The sequence below is a fragment of the Pholcus phalangioides genome, unplaced genomic scaffold (genome assembly GCF_987345545.1).
Source record: "Pholcus phalangioides strain wild (caught in Gottingen) unplaced genomic scaffold, Ppha-v1.0 ptg000022l_1, whole genome shotgun sequence".
NCBI lineage: Eukaryota > Metazoa > Arthropoda > Arachnida > Araneae > Pholcidae > Pholcus > Pholcus phalangioides.
Window position 1 is genome coordinate 6,643,783 of NW_028301615.1, and position 26,088 is coordinate 6,669,870.

At 37.7% G+C, this 26,088-nt stretch overlaps 1 protein-coding gene across 6 annotated transcripts in view; it reads left to right on the forward strand.

Moving 5' to 3' along the window:
• Positions 1–26,088, forward strand: part of LOC149069409 (protein DOP1A) — a 727,510-nt gene that overhangs the window by 10,021 nt on the left and 691,401 nt on the right. For all 6 annotated transcript variants that reach the window (XR_016195089.1, XM_089250153.1, XM_089250154.1 and 3 more), the window contains exon 4: positions 25,232–25,421. Coding sequence is in view for 5 of the 6 variants with exons in the window: in XM_089250153.1 (XP_089106279.1) it covers positions 25,232–25,421 (190 nt within the window). In the remaining variant the exon portion in view is untranslated. The remainder of the gene's footprint in view (positions 1–25,231; positions 25,422–26,088) is intronic.

Sequence of the window (26,088 nt, forward strand, 5' to 3'; positions counted from 1 at the left end):
CTATGAAAGCAGGACAGGCCTGAAGAAAAACGACGACTTAACCAGAGTGACGAGGTTTTACTGTACATTGAAATGGTTTTAAAGCCGATATTGTAAAGCCACAGGGTTGCATTTACCAGGGATTATTTCAACCTGACATAAAGCCATTTTAAGTGATTTACCACTCCATATAAGCATCTACTACCTATAAGTATCTTCATATAATTGAAACAAACAGCGACATAGTTTTTGTATTATATAGTTTTTGTTATAATTCTATTTTTATCTGCTTATAGATATTTTGACTTCATGCCTGATGATAATATGGTAATATATACTCTGGTTTTTACCACCATGTCCAAAACCTTCACAACCCTGATTCATATTGATTATTCGTTGATTTTTGACATGCTTTTATTATGGCTAAAATTTTGTTTTATTCCAATCAAAAGTAAATCTGTAATTCAATACAATTACTTGAAAAGTCTTCTGGCAAATGCATTAATGTTTGTAGCGCCAGCAAATTTGCACACATCGCCCTGACTGACATTTGTAAAGCAGTAGGAAGATATGTATCGACACCTGTATCTGAAATCAAGTGTACAGAAGTAATTAATTCTTATTTAATATTTAGGGTAGGATTATGTCAAATACATAATGACCACTAAAATATAAAAAATATTTGAATTAAAGAATTTTTTCAGGAAAGCTTAATTAAGACTAAGTAAGGGGTGAAGTCAAGCTCAAGTAGCAAGTGATTTTGGTATTTCAATACAGTTCATAAGTTTGTAGAACCATGTTTAATAATCTCAGGAACCTGTAAAAAGTAATTTTCTTTCAATATGATCAAATAAGTCAGAATATGATCAGATAAGATAGACAGAATAATCAAAGTGCAAGCAAAGAGTCCTCAAAATGTCCACTATGGCAAAAATCTGATGAATTTGATTCAAAAAATGAACTGAATTTAAATGAAAATCACTCGTAAACGTTGCCTGAACATAATGGGCTTGCTTGGTTGTCTTCTGAGCAAAATAAAAATCGTTATTACTTAATCGCAGTCGGGTAAGGGAGAGGGAGAATTACGCAGATCCCCATTGATGAGAGAAGCAATCTTATATGTAATCATAAGATAAATTACAAGGTAATTATTGAGGTATTATAGGTTCTTACTGTTAATCATGAAGGTGGTGAAGTCAGAGCTATAACTTGAATACCATCAAGCATTCATGGATTGAGTTTGATTGGCGAGTCGGAGCCAGAAATTATGTAAATTTGATGGTTTTTCAATTGTATGTAAAGAATAGGAAAAAAAATACCCACTGACTATGGTACAAACTTATTGGTCTACTCGTTGCTTACCTCCTGTATGCATTTTTGCGAAAGTGGCTGCTACTTTTTTCGCATTCTCCGTAGCTTAAACCCTGTGCTGTAGCCTGGATATCTTCTTTCCAAGCAGCACGGCAGCCTAGCAGAATGGAAGGGAGAATTAACTCCAGCTTGTTATAGCATGAGCCATGATTACAGATTTTAGTTACCTGTGAAGTCTTTCCACCTGCCCATTAGCAGCCGGATGATAAGGAGATGTGCGATGACGGATAGTACCAAGCCAGGGGATCAGAGCAGAGAAGAGCGATGATTCGAACTGGACAGCTTGGTCTGATGTTTACCGAAGAGGAGAGCCAAAACGAGCAACCCAGCTGGCATAAAAAATTTCTGCCACCGTGTTGGGGGAATTGTCCACCAGAGGTACAGCTTCTGGCCATTTAGAAAAACGGTCGATCCTAGTGAGACAGTACCGGAACCCTTCGGAGGGAGGAAGCGATTTTACCAAGTCAATATATACATGCTCAAACCTGGAACTACATGGTTGAAGAATGCCAGGCTTGCTCTTGGTGTGTCTGGAGACTTTTGACCTCTGGCAATTGATGCATTTGCAAGCCCAAGAAATATCACTTCTTAATGTGGGTCACACATACCGTTGTTGTACCAGCTTGATTGAGGCTTTAACACCAGGATGAGAGAGGGCGTGCAGCTTTTCAAATATGGGTCGACAAAAGTTGCATGGGACGACTGGACGAATATAGCTGGTAGATGTGTCACAAAAAAATCCAATGGAGGGTCGCCCACTGGGATGGCTTGAAATGTCAAAAAGGATGGAATGACGCCAGATATCAACTGTTGGAGTTCATCTTCTGCTTGTTGTTGTACCATTTCCTTGAAGTCAAACATTGATGGTGTATTAATCGATATGTGCACTCTCGATAGTGCATCAGCCAGTACATTGTCTGTGCCCTTGAGATATCTGATGTCAGTAGTAAATTGGCTAATGTAGTCCAAGTGCCTCAGTTGGCGTGGAGAGCACTTCTCTTTTTTTTTTTTTTTTTTTTTTGCGTAAATGCATAGGAAAGAGGTCAGTGATCAGTGAAAAGCATGAAACAGCGATCTTCCACCATATGGCGGAAATATTTGATTGCTATGTACACTGCCAACAGCTCTCTATCATATGCACTGTACTTCCGCTGGGCCGGAGATAACGTCTTGGAGTAAAATGCCAATGGTTGCCAATCTTTTCCTACCTGTTGCTGAAGCACAGCTCCCACAATGGTGTCAGATGCATCAACCACAATAGCTAAGGCAGTTGAAAGTGACTGATGGTATAATGTGGTTGCTTCAGCTAGGTCTTTACACTTTTGGAATGCTTTGGTAGACTCGTCTGACCACTCGATAGGCCTTTCATCATTCTTTGTGACACCCTTCAGGTAATTATTAAGCACTGCTTGAGATTGTGCAGCATGAGGAATGAAACGCCTATAGAAATTATTGATGGCCAGAAATCGATGCAGTTCCTTCGAGGAAAAGAGACTTCAAAATATCATCACTCACCCATTGCCCAGCTTTACTTCACATTTCCAGGAGAAGGTATGATGGTTTCCAATCACCCACTTGCAATCCAGAAATTAGGTCGCGCAACCACTGTTCCTCCGCAAGCATAGCGTAAGATGTTGTGGTTGGCGGGCTGATGATAATGTCCCAGACAACAGACAGCTCCTTGGGTTGCGAGGCTGATACGATATGATGATACTTCGTCACCTCGGCTGTCACTCCTGCCAAGAGAAACTGACTTTCCATCTGCCTAAACCGGATCTCTGGATTGCCTCGCCAAAACATTAGAGCTTTTACGGAAGCATGGGCGATTTCTACCGAACCAGTTGCATTTTGATCTGTAATTTTTTATCTGCTTAAATTCTTTCATTGCCTGTCCTCTTCACAATATAGGTCACCAGTTGTAGTGATTGGCAATGATATAATCTATTTAATTTACTTTAATTAACAAAAACAAACCACAAAAAACACTACAAATGCATGGCACGGACATGACACATGAGCAACAATGTGCCAAAACCACAACAAAAAACAGAGCACCATATCTCTACAGCTTTGACTTCTTTGACTTTTTTTACGTCCTTTTGTACCAACCTAGGGTTTTAGGATGGGTAGAAAAAAGAAATATACAAGGTTAATGTTTTTAATTAGTTTGTTAGTTTTTTAGGGTAGGAATAAAAAAAATTTCGATACATCAACACATATGGAAAATACCATACATTTAGAAAATTATAAAATAACTAAAACATATATATAACTTTACACATTCATTTTGTATATACCGCCTATATAAAACCCATACCGGTACACAGCCTTATCACAAATTGTACAAATATTAAATCAAATTCACAATATATATAGCACAAGAAATTTTCTCGCATCAAACCAAATAGCTACATACAAGAAAAACAATCATGATCCAACATAATTATTCATAACAAAAATCACAATACATTTAGCAAAAAATAATTCCAAAAAATAAACAAATGTATTATATAAAAATATATACAAGAATTATAACGATGTTTGCAAGATGGAAAAACAAATCAGTGATATTTACATCAGATTAATCAGGGACTTGAGGGGAAGAAGAGAAAAAAAAAAAAACTTGACCATTCAAAAAAGGATGTATATCAAAATTTGAAAAAAAAAAAAAAATCAGAATCTATTACATTTAGATAAATACACTTCCAATCCTTTAACAAATAATTTTGGAGGAGCAATAAACATAGCTCTCCAATTACAATTCTGATTATTTCTTATACCAATACTTTGGAAAAAGGTATTGCAATATTTATTCCAATGTTTGCATATAAAAAAGAAGTGATCATTTGATTCTTGATCATCACAATAGTCACATTTGGCAGAGTCTTTCTGATTAATTCTGCATAGATAACCATTAGTTGGGGCTCTGTTCGACAATAATCTGTAAAATAATGTTTCATATTTTCTCTTTGTAAAGTAAGGTGAATATTTATTAATAGTAATTAAAAAAACGTGATGCAAGTGGATAAAGGAACTGATATCTGAAATATTGTTCAATGTGGATGTTCCAAGACTTCTCAAGCAAATTCAGCACATCTTCAACATATGCAAAATCTGGAAAAGTAGGGTTTGCATTATTAGCAGCAGTTCGAGCCAGTTTATCTGCAATTTCATTGTAGGAGATATTCTTGTGACCTGGTGACCAGACAATTGAAATGAATTCTGCCCGGCTAGAAGCATCTATTAAAGAAAGATGTGTAGTAAAGATGGCTGAATGTGACTTTGGATTTACGGAGGCTAATGCAGATTTGCTGTCTGATAATATAACATAGTGACGTTTTTCAGATATAAATGTTGAAGCAGCAACAGCAATGGCAAGACACTCAGCTGTAAAAACAGAAGAAGAGTCATGAACTGTAGCCTGGAAAGTTCTCATATTTTTATTACAAAATACTCCTATTGTTGTATGAATTGATTTGGATGCATCACTAGCAATTATAATTGAATTAGACCAATGTAATTGTTCGTATTGTTGAAATAAAGGATTGACCAAGTTTGGATCTGTCGTAATCTAGAATGGCAGTTCATCAGTAGTATACGATATATTAGAGATGATCCAGGGTGGATTAGCAAAAACTAATAGATTGAACTGGTATGAGTAGATGATTGTCCTGGATGAAATTTATGACTGAAGAACTAAACATGGGTAGAGAAGTAACAGCTGTATTATTTAAGTTGGCACGAATGAATTTGAAGCTGGTGTTGTACGTTGATGCTTTGGCTTTAATAATTTGTCTTGATACAGATTTCATAATCATTAGTTCAAAAGGAGGTTTGCCACAAATACTTAATAATAACGGTATTGGAGTTGAAATGGGTAATCCAGCTGCAATTCTGAGAACTTGACGATATAATACTGCACATCTGTTTAAATTTCGTTGTGAACAGTTGTGCCAGAATAAAGAACTATAATTGAAAAAACTGCAAATGATATTTGATTCAATAGCAAGGAGTTTGCTACCAGGGGCTCCTCTAAGACGACCAGCAATGATCCGAATTATGTTTAATGTTTTTATTCCTTTTTTTAGGATGTGATCAACCTGAGGATTCCAAGTAAGTTTCTGGTCAAAGATGACACCCAAAATCTTGATGTTTTGTACTAATGACAGAGGGTTCCTATTAATGGCCAGATTACAAGTACCAATAACATTTTTCTTTGTAAATATACTATATGAACACTTTCCAACTGACAGAGTAAAACCCCATTTTCCTAACCAATCAGTAATCTTGAACAATGCATTGTTTATATTATTTTCTAAGATTTTAATGTCTTTATTACTACACCATAACAGTATGTCATCTGCATAAACAAATTGATGGATAGAACTTGGTAATTGAGCAAACATATCATTCATATATAAATTGAAAAGCCATGGTGATAAAACTGATCCTTGAGGAAGGCCTCTATCAAAATTGATTAGATTTGACTTGTGATTTCTCCAACTAATATAACATTTTCTTTCAGATAAACTTTTCAGCCAAGTTATAAATTCACCACAAAAACCTGTGGACTGAAGTTTATATATAAGAGCAGAATGTATTATAGAGTCTTATGCACCCTTTATGTCTAGAGAAACTAAAATTCCAATCTCTTTAGATTTGAAAGTATTGACAATATTGCACTTTAAATCATTTAACAAATTTTGTTTCACAGATTTAGATTTAAAAGCATATGTGTTTGTAGGGAACAGTTTATACACTGCTCAAAACAATTAGGGGAGCACATGGTTTTAACAAAATTACGCAAAGATGTATACCGATAAGTAACATAAAATGAATCATCCATAATTTAAAGCCTAGCAGGAAACGGAAGAAGAAAACTTCATATGCAAATCAAAGTTCATGACGTCAAAAACCACAAAAAGGAGATAAGGGTAGAAATCGGGATGTTGCAGAAACGTCTGTTTTACTGCCGTAACTGTGAAATTCGATTGCGCAGTATTTTTTTTTTTGAGACAAGGTGACTTGAGGATGTCTCAACAACGTGATTTACCGGAATCCATGGCATGGTGTATTATAGGCAGACTGGAATCCGGGCAAACACAACGTAGTGTCGCGGACGCTGTTGGAGTCGCCAGAAGTGTTGTTGCAAGGCTGTGGAATCGATTCCAAGAAACAGGAAATGTTAGACGTCGACCAGGGCAAGGTCGGCCACGCGCCACTACAGCAACTGATGACCGGTATATACGGTTAACAGCCTGTCGAAACAGAACAGAGAATGCTATGCAGCTGCAAAGACGGTTGCTCTTGGCAGCAGGACGAAGGGTGTGCAGCCAAACAGTACGTAATCGGCTTCATGCGGGAGGGCTCTATGCACGTAGGCCAATGGTCTGCATTCCGTTGACCCCACACCACCATGCGGCCCGAAGAAGATGGGCAGCTGAACATCGAGATTGGGAGCAACATGATTGGAGCCAAGTGCTGTTTACAGACGAGTCCCGATTCAGTCTAGAGTGTGACACCTGACCTGTTCTGGTATGGAGGGACAGGGGCACTCGATATAACCCCGCATTCGTTCGTGAAAGGTCACAATACAGACGAGCTGGTTGGATGGTATGGGGTGGAATCAGCATAGGCGGACGTACGGACCTGCATATCATTCGGAATGGCACTTTGACAGCCCGAAGGTATGCAGACGAGATACTGCGACCTCATGTCATCCCTTACGCTGGAGCCATTGGAGATTCCTTTGTTTTCCAGGATGAGAATGCCCGACCGCATAGAGCTCGTCTGGTGGAGAACATGCTTGAAGCTGAAACAATACAGCTTATGGAATGGCCAGCATGCTCTCCTGACCTGAATCCAATCGAGCATGTTTGGGACATGCTCGGATGACGCATTGCCATTGCTGCGCGACCAAGGCCGCCTGTTACTGTCCGAGACTTGCAGATTGCACTTCTTGAGGAGTGGAACAGTATTCCCCAAAGTCTGATCGATAACCTCATCGCATCCATGGCAAACAGGTGTGCAGCAGTCTTAGCTGTTCGAGGAGACCACACGCCCTATTAAAACTCATGCATCATGTTTAAACAGTACTTTTTTTTATCGTTTACATGTAACCAAATTGTTGCCCTAAATCATCTTTTCATGTTTTTGCCATATTTTCAAAGAATTAAAGCTTAATTCCATTTTTTTTACGTCTTTTTTCTGTATTGCGCATTGATACGCGTGTACTATCCATTGTATGCCAATACATGGCTGTCTCGCACGGTTTTCTTCACTTTTGTGCTTGCTCCCCTAATTGTTTTGAGCAGTTTATTTCAATGATATCCAGTTCAATCGAGATAAAACAATGCGTTCAAAAATCTTCATAATTGTGTTTGTGAGAGTAAGTGGTGGATATGATGAAGGGCAATTAGGTGTCTTGTTGGGTGTGAGAAGAAATATTATCTTTCCCTGCTTCCAATCCGAAGGAATGGTGCCTGATGTCCAAATCTCATTAAATTCAGAATTGAGGAATTTTAGATGATCATCTGGAATTAATGAATAGGCCTTTCTGTTAATTGAATCAGGACCTGGAGTTGTATGTGGTGATTTAATAATTGCTGTCTTCAATTCCGAAATTTGTATTGGAGAATTCATATCTGTGGCAAAGTTTTGACAAGGGCCACAAAAAAATCAAAGTCTTTATGGATATAAGGTTTGATGAGGGTTTGCTGTAAGAGTTCAATTTGTTTATAAGGATCACTGATGACTGTATTGTTATGACAGAATAACAAATTATCATCTTCATATACTTTGGAGTGAATAACTTTCAGTCTTCTTAAAATAGTAAAAATTTTTGGATAGGCTGCATGTTTATAGAGTTGATCTTCAAATGATTTATTTCTTTGATTTTTCAGAGTTCTTTTAAAAATAGCTGAGTTTTTCTTATAATTAATCCAGCATACCTAACATGGACATCTCCTGTATTTTGGAAATGATCTTTTCTTTGCTATTAGCAGCTTACGTAGATTAGCATCAAAGTAGTCGTATTTGAAATGGTCTCGATTTGGTGATCTTTGAGCTTCCATGTGTTTATTTTTAACAAAATTAAAGTAAGTAATATTTTCATCATAGTTTTTCAGACTGTCATTAAATGTTCTCCAACTAGTATATTTATGAATAATGGATGTAGATCTTGCTTGAGTTTTCAATTCTAATATTATTGGCATATGGTCGCTGTCATACAGAGAGTTGCCACATGACCAAGTAATATTTCCAATTAAATCGGTACTACAAAAACTCAAATCAATTGAGTTGGAAGATTGTGAAGAGTAATGAGTTGGAGCAAGCAGTTGAATTAGGCCAATAGAATTCTGAAGATACCAATTATAAAGCTGACGACCAGCATTATCAGTTCTGGATGAGCTCCATGCAGGATGTGAGCTATTAAAATCACCCAAAATAACAAAAGGTGGAGATATTTGATCAAAAATCACATAATATTTGAAGAATCTGCTATATATAAGTTTACAATGGTGAAATGAAAATTCTGCAAATAAATTCTGATAATAAGAGCTTCAACACCAGATGAGTTATATTTGAAAAGAATGTTTGATGGAAACTTATTTCTGATAGCCATTAATACACCTCCTTTCCCACTATCACATCTGTATATTTGAAAATTAAGTAAATAATATAATTCTTCATCAGATAAAAATGTTTCTTGGAAGCACATGATATCAAAATCATTCATGAAACAAAGATGTGATATTTCTTATTTTTAATACTTCTACAATTCCATTGAAGAATTCTATGGATGTTAGTCATGTGTGATTCAAACCGAATCTTTAAGTACATTTTTAATAAGGTAGTATTTATAAATTAGTTTGGCGATGAGTAAATGTGGCATAAAATCAAATATAAAAACAGGTTAAGACTTTCTCTTTGAACCATGTCTGTCTTTAACACTTTCAGAAATGGTGCTATTGAAACTAATTGTATCTCTCAATTGATCATCAGAAGAAGCCGATCTTTTTCTTGAAGAATTAACAAGATCAATGAATTAACAAGATCTTGAAGAATTAACATAGGCTGAAGCTGGTTAGAAGATATACAGGAGATTTCTGGTACAATTTTTTTCAATGATTGTGTAATTATTTCAGCTACAGACTGTTTGATTTCCAGCATTATTGAATCTTTTATTTCTGCCAGTTCTTTTGCAACAAGAGATTGGATATCTTTTTTGATATTAGATAAATCTATGTGTTGAGACGAAGCTTGCACTCTAGTGGCATATGACATCTCATTTGGCTTACAGAATCTACTCACTACATGAATAGGCACATTATGTTCAGACTTGTAATTGAGAATTTTTTGTTCATGGATATATTTTGAACAATTTCTGTCAGTAGGAAGATGATCTGGTGATGAACAATTAATGCATTTCTTTTCACTATCACAATCTTTGGCAATATGGTTACCACCACAATATAAACAGATTTGAGACTTAACTGGGCAGAATTTTGATTTGTGAAAGAAACTGAAACATTTGTTACACATGGAAAGTTGTTCTATAAATCTTTGTGGCTTAAAGATCTGATACCATAATTTAAGTTCAATGGGCACAGAAGTCCCTAGTGCAATAATAATAATAGTTGGTGTCTGAATTTGGTTTTGTAGAATATGGCGGATATTCAAAGGGTAAAAACCATTTAGCAATTTCATCTAATAGAATTTCAACTGGAATATTCCTCACAATATATTTTGAAGATAGTGTATCTGTTAGAAGTGAGTTAACAACTGGAATGTCAAGTATAGTTTTAATGTTAAGTAGCTCCTTCGCCACCAATGCAGGATTAGTAGTAACAAAAAGATCACCGCTCTTGGCTACCCTTATTTCAGTAATTTGATCTGAATTACTGATCATATTAGTAAAATTCCTTTTGAGATCATTAGGTCTGGATGTTGGAATTCTGGTATTTCCGTGATATTTCACTGTGAAGCTAGTGATGTCTGTTGAAAAATCTATTATTTCATGATCAGAATAATTAGATGACCATACAGGGAAATTAATACCCTGACCTTGGTTTGCATTACTATTCCCTTCTTGAGTCTCCATTAAACTTGCTGCCATTATCGCCAGGGCTATTGCAACGTCCCTTATGGGAGTTGCTTGCCCGGTTCGAAATATCCAGCAATAAAGTGGCAAACGACAAGTGGAAAATGATTAGAAACAAACTTTCGCATGAAATATTATTATTTATTCAATTATATGGGTTAGTTAATTTTAACAATGGATTAGTATATCTTGGAGCCCTCTATTTGACGTTAGCAGTAAAGATACTGGCTCACCAATTGATGATCAACAACAGTCAACCTGTGCAGCGATCGGACATCCGATGTTGTTAGCTTTTCCGTAAATACCAGAGGAGTTTTCTCAGTTGAGAACCGGAACACCTTGATCAGTTCCTGGGGGCCTCTCGGTTGAGGGCCGGACCACCTTGCTCAGCTCCGGGGGGCCTCTTGGTTGAGGGCCGAACCACCTTGATCAGCTCCAGGGGGCCTCTCGGTTGAGGGCCGAACCACCTTGATCAGCTCCGGGGGCCTCTCGGTTGAGGGCCGAACCACCTTGATCAGCTCCGGGGGCCTCTCGGTTGAGGGCCGGACCACCTCGATCAGCAATGAAGAACTTTGACTGTGAAGATTGTTTTATATTTTGATTCCGGACCTGCCGGAAAACGGATTCAAATAATGTAGATTATTGCATTTTAACAATTCAGCCTAAGGCCAATAGATACGGTAGTAAGACGGTGAACCGTCCTACTAGAGGGCTTCAGTTGAACAGAACAAGATTAGACGAACGCAATGTGAGAGACAAAGAGGGAGGAATTTATACTCCCCTTTTACAAGAAGTTTGGGACCACATGTCCTCGCATGGCCTTTTCGCCTCAACAAATTTATCGAATTTGCATATTCATGCGTCACTATTATAAACATTACAATTTAATTACATTGGAATCTGGCAACATGACATAATCCGGAGAGCTGATCAGACTCTCCCGATTATGTAAACATTACCAACATAACAATATGAAATGAATTGTTCCGACGGAGGTCTGCAGCCCCCCGCCGAAAATAAGTGAGTACAACACTATATTTTCGTATCCGCACAACGAGACTTGCAACAACTCCCCCGGGAAGTTCTTCGATAAAAATAATTTAAACTGGGCTAAGCCTCGCCCAACTATACATATATTGGATCAAACCCCTCCACGAAAATAGCGGCATCGTCGTCATGAGGGGAATTAATTTATGTGGGACATCAGTAGCCCGACCTCTGGCCCGTTCTCGTTCGACAGCCGAAAGACCCCACCCGCCGACTGCCGAACTAATCGAACACTCTGGCCCTTACCGGTTCGCCAGTGGGTCCTCGGGTGGTTTCCGGTAACTGAGAGGTCCCTGGGGTCTAAAATAAGAAGGAATTTCCCACATAACGACAAGACCACCATTAACGTAGAGGGATCGGATCCCGATACGTTACATTCCCCCTCACCACGGAAGAATTTTTCCCAAAAAAAAAAATTCTATAGGTTAAAAAAAGTTAATTTACAGAAATACTTGCAAAAACTATGTTAACATATCACCTGGTATATTAAACTTCCCACTAAAGGAAAAGTTATCGACAGCCAAATCAGTATCCCGATTTTGTAAGTATCGCGAAATTTCAACACTGCTTCTGAATTTTGTCCCTTCGGGAGAGTAATAATAGACGTCAATACGAGGTTCTTTTTTCCTCTTAACGAGAACCCTTTGCCACCCTCTCTGAATCGGAACCAAAAACCTAGAGTAACCTACGGAAGATTTAATGAAATTCGTTTTCACCATCTTAGGAGTGGTGTCCTCCTCGGGATTTTGCCGGTTAAAGGACGTACTAGAGTTAGTGCAATTAGCACTATTTAAGGGCGTTTGTGAAACATGATGTCGACTCGGATTACTGGAAGTGTGTTGTACAAGGACCTCTCTACTCTCAGGTGACTGCGGGACAGGCTCAAGAACGATTTGGTCACTACTAACGAATTTTTTCAAGTCACAAGCATTGACTTTATAGACATTATCATTGGATAAATCCACTATCAGGTAGACAATAGGTGAAATTTTTTCCAGGACTCTACACGGGCCGTCCCATCGTGGTTTCAACTTCGCCATAACATTGCCTTGCGCACTAGAACGGAAATGCGTTCTCCTTAATACCAAATCATCCTGATTAAAGGTGTGCAATAATCTTTTTTTGTCATAATATCTTTTTTGTCTCCTTTGTTGTTTTTTGACATTTTCCTTAACTTGCTTAAGTAAGTTTTCGGGCAAACTCACCCTTTCCCAAACCGGTATGTCCATAGCCCAGTCAAATGGTAAAACTAATTCTCTACCAAGAAACAATTTAGCTGGCGACTGACCCGTAGTTTCCGAGGGAACCGACCTAATAGCAAGACCAAAAAAGGTTAAATTTTTGTCCCAGTCTTTATGTTTATCACCAACATAACAGGAGATCATCTGTTTAATTGTCTTATTAAATCTCTCGGTAAGGTTTGATTGAGGATGATAGGGGGTTGTGAACCTTTGCTTGACCTGGAGAACTTTACAAGTTTCCCTCATAAGGTTTGATATAAAACAAGAACCATTATCGGAAACTAATCTTTTTGGAAAGCCATATCTCATACAGTACTCATGAACAAACTTTTTAGCAACTGCACTTGTCGTAATTCGTCTTAGTGGAAATAACTCTACCCACTTTGTGAAATAATCGACGACGACTAACAGATGCACGTTCCCTCTGGAAGAAACGGGAAAGGGACCCATGGTGTCAATCCCAACCATTTCTCCTGGATGATCAACAGAGGTTGACACCATGCCTCCCCATCGCCTCGTATTGTCGAATTTGCATGTTTGGCATTTTTTACAGGACAGGACAAATTTTTTTATATCTTTACGCATACCGGGCCAGAACGCGCGTTGTCGGCATCGCTGAAGAGTTTTATTGACTCCCATGTGACCTGAAATGGGATGCATGTGCATTTCAGTCAAAAATTTCTCTCTACATGGTGGAGGAATTACTAGCAATTTTTTATTCCTGAATCTAAAAAACAATTTTTGATTTTCGAAAAGGTAATACTTTTCAATTTTTTCATCAATTTTTTGTCTTCCGACAGATTTATCATTAAAATACTGTATAATATCTTGGTAATTTTTTTTCTGTTGAACAATTAACTCAGGTAAATCCAAAAACGAGAACAAATATAATTTATTATCAATTTTTTCCTCGAAATCAGTTTCGGCGGTGACAACAGCGGGCATTCTGGACAGGGCATCAGGGGCCTGCATGGTCGAACCTTTTCTATATTCAAACTTTAAAGGATATTCCTGTAGTAATTGAGCCCATCGGCTTAACCTCCCCTTCAATTGTTTAGCCTCAAAATACCAGGCGACTGCCCTGTGATCCGTTACTATAGTAACAGGTTCTCCTGAAAACCAGGCTCGAAATTTATTACACGCCCATATAACAGCGAGTCCCTCCTGTTCTGTTACCGAATAATTTTTTTCTGCTGAATTCAAGGTACGACTGGCATAGGCTAACGGCTTTTCCCCGTCAGGCTCAACTTGCTGCAAAATGGCTCCAAGCCCAATTCCTGAGGCATCTGTGTAAATTTTTAAGGCACAATCTTTTTTTCTTGTGGTTAGAACGGGGGCACAAGACAAGAGATGTTTCAATTTTTCGAACGCCTGTTGGTGTATTTTGTCCCATTTGAACCTTTGCCCTTTTTTTGTCAGGCCGTAAAGGGGGTTAGCGACATCACCAAAATGGGGAACAAATTGCCGGTACCACCCGCAGAGTCCCAGAAAACGTTGCACCTGTTTTACTGTTTTAGGCCTAGAAAAACTCAAAATGGCGTCGGTTTGGTCCTGTTTTACGTGCCATCCTTCTTTGGTCAAACAGAGACCTAGATATTCCAAATTTTTTTTATAGAGATTACATTTGTCTGGCTTAAGAGTTAAGCCTGCTTTTTCCAAACACGAAAATACTGTTTTCAAGTTTTGTAAATGTTCCTCAAAATTCGAACTGTAAACGACAATGTCATCCAAATAAAAATCGGCACACTTACCGACTAAGTGGCCCAGGATTGTAGTCATCATGCGTTGGAACGTGGCCGGGGCATTGTTGAGTCCAAAGGGCATTACCTTAAATCGGTACATTCCAGAATCGGTTATGAATGCCGTTTTGTCCCGATCCTCTAGCCGCACTGGAACTTGCCAATACCCTGAGGCCAGATCGAACGTAGAGACGAATCGTGCGTCACCCACTCGTTGTAGAATTTGATCGATGAAAGGCAAAGGGTACCGATCGGGTGCCGTAATTTTATTCACCTTTTTATAGTCGACGACAAATCGCCAATCACCAGTTTTCTTTTTGATTAAAAAACACGGGGAAGCCCAATTTGTGGAGGCTGGCTCAATGACGTCATCACAGAGCATTTGTTGCACCTGTTCTTCTACTAATTGTTTTTTCCATCGCGGAAGAGAAAAAGGGGATCGAAAAACCGGTTTTCCGTCAGTCACGATCTTATGCTCAGCAACGTGAGTTCTACCGGGAGTGTTTCTGAACAAATTCGGAAATTGTTTTAACAATTGAAACAACCTTTTTTTCTGATCGGAATCAAATTCCGATTTACTTACTAAATTTTGCATTTTTTCCTGATCAACATCTCCTTTATACGACAACAATCCTCCTTTAAGTTCAAAGTTTTTGAAGTCAACTATAATTTCAGTTTTACTCAAAATATCACTGCCGATCAAGATCCCAAATGGGACCCTGGCGAGCACTATCAGATCTGTGTGCACGACACTGTTTCGTATCTCCACTTGGGCCCGAAGAATCCCCACAGGCTGACAGTACTCACCGGATGCCAACTGAAATCTATCACCGTGATAGGGTCTAACTTGATTAGTGGGTGAACCAACCTGCCGAGCCAGATCGAAACTGATCGCTGAACAATCGGCACCGGTATCAATTTTTGCTGTCAAAATCTTGTTGTTAACTCTCACAACTGGATTAAGAAAACTAAATTTTTTACTAGGGGTCTTTTTACCCATGGATACACTACCCCTTCTCATGTATCCCAGGTCTAGTTTCCCTGATTCCCATTTGATTTACAATTTTTTACAATATGGCCGATTTGACCACAACCAAAACAGGTAACTTGTCGAAAAAATTTATTTGTCCTAAAAGGCCGTCTTGAAGGTTGTACTACATTTTGTGTAGGTCCCACACAATTTTTTCTAACTTCAGGTTGAAATTTCTCAACACAATTTTCACAAGATTCAAAATTTTTACGAGATTCAATTTGAACATTTTCACGCGTTGCAAGAAATTGATCTAACATTACAAATAATTGTTGCAAAGAATTAGGCTTCCTAACTTCCAAAAATGTTCTCACATTATAGGGTAATTGTGACATTATAAGTTCAATTTTGTCCGACTCCGGAACGGTTAAATCGAACGACTGAAAAAGATCTAACTTATGTAATACGAAATCAAGGTACGAGCCCGTCGAAAACTTTTCAGAGAATAAAGCACGAGCTAATTCAACCCTGGTATGATACCTTGAAAAGGTTTGTAATAACAAGCCCTTGAAACTTTCCCACGATTTATGGGGGCCCCATTTTTCCCATTCGTGCCTGCCTATCGTTTGCCACCAGGCCTGAGCACGACCTTCAAACGTGCTTACAACTAACTCGATCTTATTAGGAACACTGTAAAGATTAAAATACGATTCACATTTTAATAAAAAGCTTCTAACGTCTTCTCCACTACCCGAAAATATAAGACTACCAACACTGCGTTGGGTCAATGGAACCAAAGCATTTGCGGGATTTAAAGGTAATGCCGGGGGAAGTATTACATGCGTCTCGTTATAAGGATTTGACATTGTTGGATAAGTAAAGTTCATTTGTGAACCATTATTCGATTGTGAACCACTTGGTTCCGGTTCAATTTGTACACGAACATCATCACCTAAATTTCTAGGCGTACTATGATTATTAGAATTCATCTCTAAAATCAATGTTAAATATCAAAAAAAATTTTTTTTTTAGCGAAAGTACTTTCCACCCGCGGTTTGCCACACTTACTGATCCCGGTCGAGCCCCCAAAATTGCAACGTCCCTTATGGGAGTTGCTTGCCCGGTTCGAAATATCCAGCAATAAAGTGGCAAACGACAAGTGGAAAATGATTAGAAACAAACTTTCGCATGAAATATTATTATTTATTCAATTATATGGGTTAGTTAATTTTAACAATGGATTAGTATATCTTGGAGCCCTCTATTTGACGTTAGCAGTAAAGATACTGGCTCACCAATTGATGATCAACAACAGTCAACCTGTGCAGCGATCGGACATCCGATGTTGTTAGCTTTTCCGTAAATACCAGAGGAGTTTTCTCAGTTGAGAACCGGAACACCTTGATCAGTTCCTGGGGGCCTCTCGGTTGAGGGCCGGACCACCTTGCTCAGCTCCGGGGGGCCTCTTGGTTGAGGGCCGAACCACCTTGATCAGCTCCAGGGGGCCTCTCGGTTGAGGGCCGAACCACCTTGATCAGCTCCGGGGGCCTCTCGGTTGAGGGCCGAACCACCTTGATCAGCTCCGGGGGCCTCTCGGTTGAGGGCCGGACCACCTCGATCAGCAATGAAGAACTTTGACTGTGAAGATTGTTTTATATTTTGATTCCGGACCTGCCGGAAAACGGATTCAAATAATGTAGATTATTGCATTTTAACAATTCAGCCTAAGGCCAATAGATACGGTAGTAAGACGGTGAACCGTCCTACTAGAGGGCTTCAGTTGAACAGAACAAGATTAGACGAACGCAATGTGAGAGACAAAGAGGGAGGAATTTATACTCCCCTTTTACAAGAAGTTTGGGACCACATGTCCTCGCATGGCCTTTTCGCCTCAACAAATTTATCGAATTTGCATATTCATGCGTCACTATTATAAACATTACAATTTAATTACATTGGAATCTGGCAACATGACATAATCCGGAGAGCTGATCAGACTCTCCCGATTATGTAAACATTACCAACATAACAATATGAAATGAATTGTTCCGACGGAGGTCTGCAGCCCCCCGCCGAAAATAAGTGAGTACAACACTATATTTTCGTATCCGCACAACGAGACTTGCAACAACTCCCCCGGGAAGTTCTTCGATAAAAATAATTTAAACTGGGCTAAGCCTCGCCCAACTATACATATATTGGATCAAACCCCTCCACGAAAATAGCGGCATCGTCGTCATGAGGGGAATTAATTTATGTGGGACATCAGTAGCCCGACCTCTGGCCCGTTCTCGTTCGACAGCCGAAAGACCCCACCCGCCGACTGCCGAACTAATCGAACACTCTGGCCCTTACCGGTTCGCCAGTGGGTCCTCGGGTGGTTTCCGGTAACTGAGAGGTCCCTGGGGTCTAAAATAAGAAGGAATTTCCCACATAACGACAAGACCACCATTAACGTAGAGGGATCGGATCCCGATACGTTACACTATGGTGGCTTCAATTTACGCCGCCATATAAATAACTGAAGACAACTTGAAATTAAGCTTTCAATACGGGTATGAAGTTAGAAAACGCCTTCCGACCTTGTTCGATGACAACTAACCCAATGCTGGTACCACTAATGTTAGACACAATAGGCCGGTCTTCCAATCTATATTCCTTAACTTGATAATTTTTAGAAAAAAAATACAAATTCACAAAACAAAAAGAATTCAATCACGAAGAGCAAACACAACACGTCCGTTCATGAACTCACCTCCTCAATCAAAAAGTCACTTTGACTTCTCTCCAAAACAATGAGGAAAAATAATATATCTGGACGGCTTTGACTTCTCTAAATATTTACAGGATAGTCCTACAGATGCTACACTCTCCGACCGTATCGTTTGCAGCATACACAATGGATCTATACAGCGGAGGTTGCTGTCCAAGACTAACGCTCACTCACGCAATGGAAATAGCAGTTTCGATGGAAGCAGTAAAGAGATGTGGTGGACTTGATTAAACTGACAATGGAAATTGAAAATGTTCACAAAATACAGATGCAAAGGCCTCCCAAGAAGAAACTAGGCAATGGATCTGAGTTTCATCATTGACGTATAAAGAAACTGACTGGCAAAGCATCTGGAGTTTCAGCATCAATAAGTGTTTCACCAGAAAGCAAAGGCTGTTATCATTGTGGAAACCTGCGACATTTGTCTAACATCTACTGGTTCAAAAGCTCAACTTGCTTCAGTTGCAAGAAAATCGGGCATTTTGCACGGGTTTGTAGATCGAAATTAAAAAAGAATACCCTGGAAGTCAATACGTTGTAAGCTGAGTCATTGAGAGAGGGACTGTGTTCTGCCATTGAATGTTCCCCAGATTGAAAGACATTGTTGCAAAGTTGCATCTTGTAAAGTGTCAGTTTCTCCAACCTTCTATGGAAGATTTAGGCCATCGTGTGGATAAAGAAGGTTTGCATCCAGTTAATGGATGCTAAGATGTAGGCGATTGAGAAAACTCCATCTCCTAAAAATGTGAATGAGCATAGATCTTTCCTTGAATTTATCACCCACTATTCCAAGTTCTTGCCAAACATGGCAACTAGGTTAGCACAACTTTACAAGCTCTTATAGCTACAGCAACCATGGAAGTGGACTAGTCTGGAGGAGAAGGCTTCCCAAAGTGCTAAAGGTCTGTTACAAAGTTCATCAGTTCTTGTGCACTTTGATGAGAATAAGCCAGTTATCTTAGCATGCGATGGACTGGGTGCTGTGTTGTCTCATCAAAAAGGAGAAAGTCCTATTGATTTTGCTTCCAGATCCTTGTGTAATGCTGAAAAGAACTACAGTTGAATCCAGTTTTAACGAATACCATTATAGCAAAAAAAATCTTGTTTTAACGAACACTTTTCTAACACTTTATCGGTGTCAAAAGAAAATGTCATTCCAAGATACCAGTAGTCAATTTCAACAAATATGATTTTTCTAATTTATTCTAATTACATAATTAGTGTATTGAGATTTTGTTTTCAATACTTCTCTCTAAATAAAATAAAAAAAATTGAAGCTCAATCTGGCTGTAATGAACAGCAGTACAGTATACCTGACCACAACTTTATCCAAAAAATGTAGAATTTATACAGGGTGTCTCAGTTACCTGGTTTAAGAACTTCTAGGAAGTGTAGGGCGTGCCTAGACAATTCGGAATGACATAGCAATGGAGAGTTGGAAATGCTTTCCTGGTATGATAGCGTACACAAAAAGCATACCACATAAATGCATATACATTTCAACAAATAACACAGGTCAAAGAAGGTGTTGAAAGTGTCGTCTATGAGCTGTAATGCTGTTCTCTCACCTCTTGTGCATGAAATTCCGATCAACATTCTGGAAGGCTCCGGGATGTCTCTGACTTCCCTGCAATACGTGCAACCAGCAATACGTGCATCAGCGCTGATATACAAGTCGAGCACACTTATGACATCCTGGATACAACATACACTGTGGGTATAACATAGGGTTTTATATTTTACAATTTTTTTGTCCCATCCACTTATATATGTTATAAGTATTATATATTTTTTACCTCAGTTATAACATACCTTGCTCAAAACATACATTGTGGACATAAACTACAAGAAAAAAAATTAAACATTGACCAGATGTTTTTTTTAACGTTTCTGTGGCTGCCCAGTCCTTGCAGCTTGTCTGGTGACTTAAAAATCAAACCCTTAAAAATCAAACGAAAACCCTTCAATCGGTTTTTCCCCAGCCATTTTTTTATGGAAAAAAGTTGACTCCTTTGATTTATGTATTTCTTATGTTAATTATTTTTTAAATTGTATCGATTTTCCCTGACTTACTGTACTTAACGAAACATTCATGCATTCTTTAACACAGTGATTCCCAATGTGGGCATTAACACCCCTTTGGGGGCGATGGAAAGTTCCAGGGGAGCGGTAGAAGCTACGGGTATAACATATGTTTGTGTATGTAGCTGTAGTATTTTATATTATTCTTTTTCTCTGTATCGCCACTAGATGGCACCGCTTACACAATTATTATCTATGTTATTTGTCCCGCCTTTTGAGGCAGATGTTCTTTTGTATCAGCTCGAGTCAGTCTTACCTTTGCTTCATCTCATAAATAAAAGTTTTTTGTTATAATTTTAATCTGTGCGTTCTCCGTATATAACGGCGCGTTCGTCGTTCGTATACAACATAGGATCCTATGGGTTAGATTGCAATTGGGGGGCGATGGGAGAAAAAAATTCCTGAAGAAGGGGGCGATGGGACAAAAAAGGTTGGGAAACTATGCTTTTACAGAACAGAAAAGTATGCGAAAGAATATATTATTGCACTGAAAAAACAGCAATGATGAATTCCTTCAGGAGTTGCAGCACAAAAGCTGTCAGTAAATCCAGGGTGTCTACGATCATGGAAAAGTAACGAAATGAGAAAAAGGTGACAAAATAATTAAAAAAATTGGGAGTGAAAAAACAGATGTACTCTGATTTAATTTTTTGTGAAAATAGAATCATTCTATTAAATTTCTAATAGGAGTTCAATTATTAATTATTATTATTAATATAAATTTCTAATAATCAGTTTTTCTTTAGTGTTTATTTCTATAGCTTAAGTTGAAAATAATTTAATTCCCTAGTTTTTAAATTACTATAGGTAATGATCAAGAGCAAACCCAATTAGCTAATATGCTAATCAAACGTTTAAACTAAATGAAACTTATTAAACTATTAAACTAATCAAAAAATATTTTAAACTAAAGAGAATAAAAGCTCAACTTAGATTTGCATCAGCGGTAAAAACAAGAAAAATAATTACTTTGCTAATGAGTGTTTCAAGTCTAATTATAGAGGACCGATGACTGTAACAGATATTTTTATTAACATAATATTTTTTAAAGAGTATTTCAATTTAAATGTATGCAATATATATATTGAGGCTTACACTATTACATGTGCACACATAAAAAATTTACATACAAAAATAATGTGAGTTTTGTATGTAAAAAATCACGCTAGATATTCTGCCAGTCATTGGCAAATAGCCGACTGATACTCAGCCAAACCGAATATTTGGCAAATAAGCCAAATACCGGCCAAATATTTGTCCCATCTCTAGTTGAAATTTTTGGGGGTGGTGAAGTTGAACAGAAAAATGTAAAGGTTTAATTAGAATGTTGGAAAGGTTGATATTAAAGAAAAGTCATGTAGGATTTTAGAAAGAAAAGTTGATTGGGAGATTATATAGCCTATCTTTATTATACCTTTCTAGACTTTACTGAATCTGAAACTTTCGTGCCAAATTTCATCACGGTAGTCATCACCTACCACACGATTCAAGGCACAAAGTATGCATTCACATCTAAATTAGTGCCCATATCTGTAACAGCCTACCCCAATTTTTTTTTTTTAGCAAATTTCAAATCTAAGGTGAGAAATTAGCTATTTCTTAATCTATTTCGATTTTGTTACTGATGTGTGTGTATAATTTATTTTTTTTTCAAGAAAGGTTTTCTTCCTATTAGCAGTTGATAGAGATTCCTTAGTTTAAAAATTATTTGAATGGCTAGGCCTATTTGTTTTAGTAAATCATTATGTGTATATCATTATTTAGAAATAGAAAATATGTAATAAGTGTGCTTATTTTAAAAACATCATTTTTTTTTTTTGAGGTATGTGTAATTTTCAAACGCATATTTTTTAAGTTCAAGTAGATATTTATCATTTTTCAATGACTTTTTAAGGATTTTTTTTCAGTCTATATTTGCATATTTTCATAGTATAGTTTGCTACTTTTTAGTGCATATAATGCCACACTTTCAGTGTGACTTACATTTATTCAAGTTATTATATTTTAAATGATTGGAACCCATGTGTTTTTAGTATAATATTTACATGGTTCGTACGGTCCTTGAAAACCTTGAAAAGTCCTTGAAAAAAAAAAAAAGTTCATTTTCAAGACTTTGAAAGTCCTTGAAAATCCATAAGATTCCTTGAAATTTTTTTTTTTAAGAATTCTGGAAATAGTTTTCACCACTTTCTTTTTTACTCCGTAAGTGACGTCCATAAAAAGGGCAAAGCACAGGGATGCCTTAGCAGCCAATAACCCTGGATAATTGGATTTAAAGCACGTTTCCCCCCTCCCCCCCCCATTATTCTTAAGCCGGGTTTTCGTAGGAGCAGGTTTTCTGTGCCACGTGCAAAGTGAATCGCCCAGCGTGACACGGCTTCCACTTACCAGTAATAAGGAAACAAGCTCGACTGTTTTCCTAGAGAGCGTAACAAACCTCACGGCAGTGTTTTACGTTGGGTGTGATTGGCCGACTGCTTCTGGAGGAGGCAAATGCGTTGTGTGTCACTCGTTTTACCGATCTTCTCTTCATTTTTGTTTTCTTTCGCTTCCCTTCATCGAGCTCGGTGCTTCCCTTCAAACCGGAGCATGCAGATGACAGAGTAGCTGATGCCAGGGCCGTGAGCTGATGCTCCAGGGTAGGAATACACAAACGCGTAGTGTGATTATGTAACACATTTCTGTCAACGCGAAATGATCCAGCTCGGTTCATGCGGCGCCAAAAACTTATGTTGGAATGTTTTTCTTCTTTTTATTCTCTGTGCACGTGGAACCGCTCGGCCCGACGCAATATGTAAATCGCCGGCTGCGTGCTTCCACCCTCACGGGAGCTCGGCTTTATACTGTAGGCTGGTTTTTTTCCGCGTGTATGTCGGGATTGTTTATTTTCTCCCTGAGATTGCGGGTTGCTATTTGTCTGCCATTTTATTTATTTATTTTTTTTATGATCGTAAATGATCTTGTTTTTTTCCTTGCAACTTTTATGGAATAAAAGCTAGAGTTCAAAATGAACTTCCGATCGTTGTTTTTGTTGTTCAGCTCAGTCGGCATGCTCTGGCCCCCAACAACCAATATCTCCTTCTAGAGTAGAAGTTTTTCTGCTCTAGAAGGTATTGCAACAACCCACTTCTAGGAAAACCCAGCTTTATGGTAGCATGTATCCTGTGATCGTATGTAGACGTATTTCGAGTCGTTGGAAGTCATTAAATTTTTGTACTAGGTATTTTTTCTGGAGGACTTGAAAAATAAATATCTTAGAAAAGTTTCATAATTTTTGCCGAAATAATTTCAGCCTTTCGGTCCGTAAGTGAGCTGATTACTGTCAACCATATGCAAGAGATAGACTTGGAAGTCTGGGGGGGGGGGGGCACGGTGATGATGTCAATTCATATATGCATATATACATTAGATCAGTCAACTTCACCTTTCACGCTGCCCCCCCCCCCACCCACCGTATCTCCGCCTATGCTGTCAACAAAATATTTATTTAAGAGTGATATGAAGCGCTTGTACAAGGTTCTTTAAAGAAAGAAATCAAAAGATGAGTAACAAGTGTGTGTACTTTTAATTACTTGTGGCTGAAAAACCCCTTCTATCAAGATTGGTTGCTGAGTGTGCCAGGCAAAAATGCTGCCAAATGCAAGCTGTGCTTCAATGGGTGAATCGGCGCTTTCAATGTGTGAATCGGCGCTGAAATCCATTGAGCTTATTATATTACTGGAGAGAGTATGATGCAGGGCCATAACTAGGATTTTTGTATTGTCTTGCCGCCCCCACCAATTCGGAATTCGATAATTTTATAACGGTGTTCACCTAAAAATTGCCACCCGGAGCAGTTAATCCCCCCCCCCCTGCGCCCTCTATTACCAGCGCTGGTATGACGTCAGTGGTCTACATCATTCCTTTGAACATCACGTGATGCGTTGAATGTCGGCGCATCTCTATTATTTTCTAATGGCATCCATAGTTAGTTGTTTAAAGGAGTTTAAAACAATAAATGAAAGAAATAATTTCAGTATCGATGATATGATTCCAAAGTTAATGAGAGAATTCCAGAATTAATGAAAGAAAAAACTACAGAATTAATGAAAGATAATTCCAACATTAATGAGAGACATTCCAGAATTAATGAGAGACAATTTCAGCATTGATAAAAGAGATAATTCCAAAATTAATAAAGCAATGATTCCAGAATTAATGAAATAATTTTAGAATCAATAAAAGAATTCAGCATTAATGAAAGAAAGAATTTCAGCATTAGCGAAAGAAACAAATCCAGAATTGATAAAAGCAATTATTCCTTGAGTAAGAAAGAAATAAAATTAATGAAAGAAATAATTTAATCTTTTTCTATCTTTAGAAGAGTTATTTTTTTAGTCTTTAAAAGAAAATTAATTGCAATATTTAGAGACTAAACTACGTTTCAATGAGGAAATTGACAGGCACGAACTGTGTTATTCAATGTGTCATATGTTTTGTATGACATATGTGTATGTGGCCTCTTTTATTCATTACGGATGATGTGAAATAAAGTAGGTAGAAATGTAATCTCTGAAAGTTTTAATCAAAATTAAATATGTGCCTATTCATGTGAAAAATATGCGTTTGTAAAAAAAGTCCTTGAATTTTTAAGTTTTACCTTGAAAAGTGCTTGAATAGTCCTTGAATTTTTTTTCGTTGGAAGAGTACGAACCATGATTTAGAGCCAGGATTATATTCACTTTGACCTTTGAAGACAAGCATTGTGTGTCTGGTCTTCCAAGGTCAAAGTGCATATAATCTTGGTTCAAATTATATGTGGTTTATAATAATTTGAAATGTAAAAATGATTTTTGGTAAATATAAGATTATTCATTTAAATTTCAGTTTCTGTGTTCAATTATCTTTTCAAGTATTTTTTTTAATAGTCTTTCATTTTCATTTTAGAACAAATGTTCTACTGCAGAAGATATGTGAAAGTGTGGGAAAAGAATATTTTTATGACTGCCTATGGAAGTGCATACTCTATAATCCCCTGATTCGCCATTCAGCAATTAATTTTATCATCGATCATTACAATAAAAAGATACTACTGGATGATCAGCTGTATATTCTTGGCTCTAATGTTGGTGTAATGGTAAGGTTGGTGATGTAATGTCTTGATTAATAAATTATATATATTAATAAGCTATATTTATTATAATAAATACAAAAAGGGATTGACAAATTGAGAAAAAAATTTAGTAGATACATACATATATATGGGGTGATTATAAAAAAACTATCCCAACATATGGGCCCCCTAACAATCATACCATTCACAGAAACTGAATGAAATTTTGGCATAAGGTATTTTGATGTATGCGCTCAAGAATGATATTGAAAACAACAGTGTCACTCTAACAGTTACGGTTACAGTGAGAAAATTTCGAAAATATCAAATGGCAACACCAAGTTTTTTGTATTGGAATGCTATCTCCATACTGAAAAACACTAAATAGTGTTGGAATGGCACCTGTAGCACGAAAATCCTCGGAGCTAGGCAAGGAAAAAGTAAAAAGGACTTTGCCGTGCACCAGAGCATTAATGTTGTTTCATTTGTCACACCGTTTCTTCGTCTGAGATCCCAGCCTGATTAGTCCTCCACAAGGTCATGTGGAAAATTTGTGAAACACAATAAAATGCTTTATTTTATGCTGCTTCTCTGTCCTTATTGGTTGTCCTCACTTTTAGCCTATCTACCGCCGGTGATTTTCATGCTACAGTTGCCGTTCGAACGTTATTTAGGGTTTTTCACAATGGAG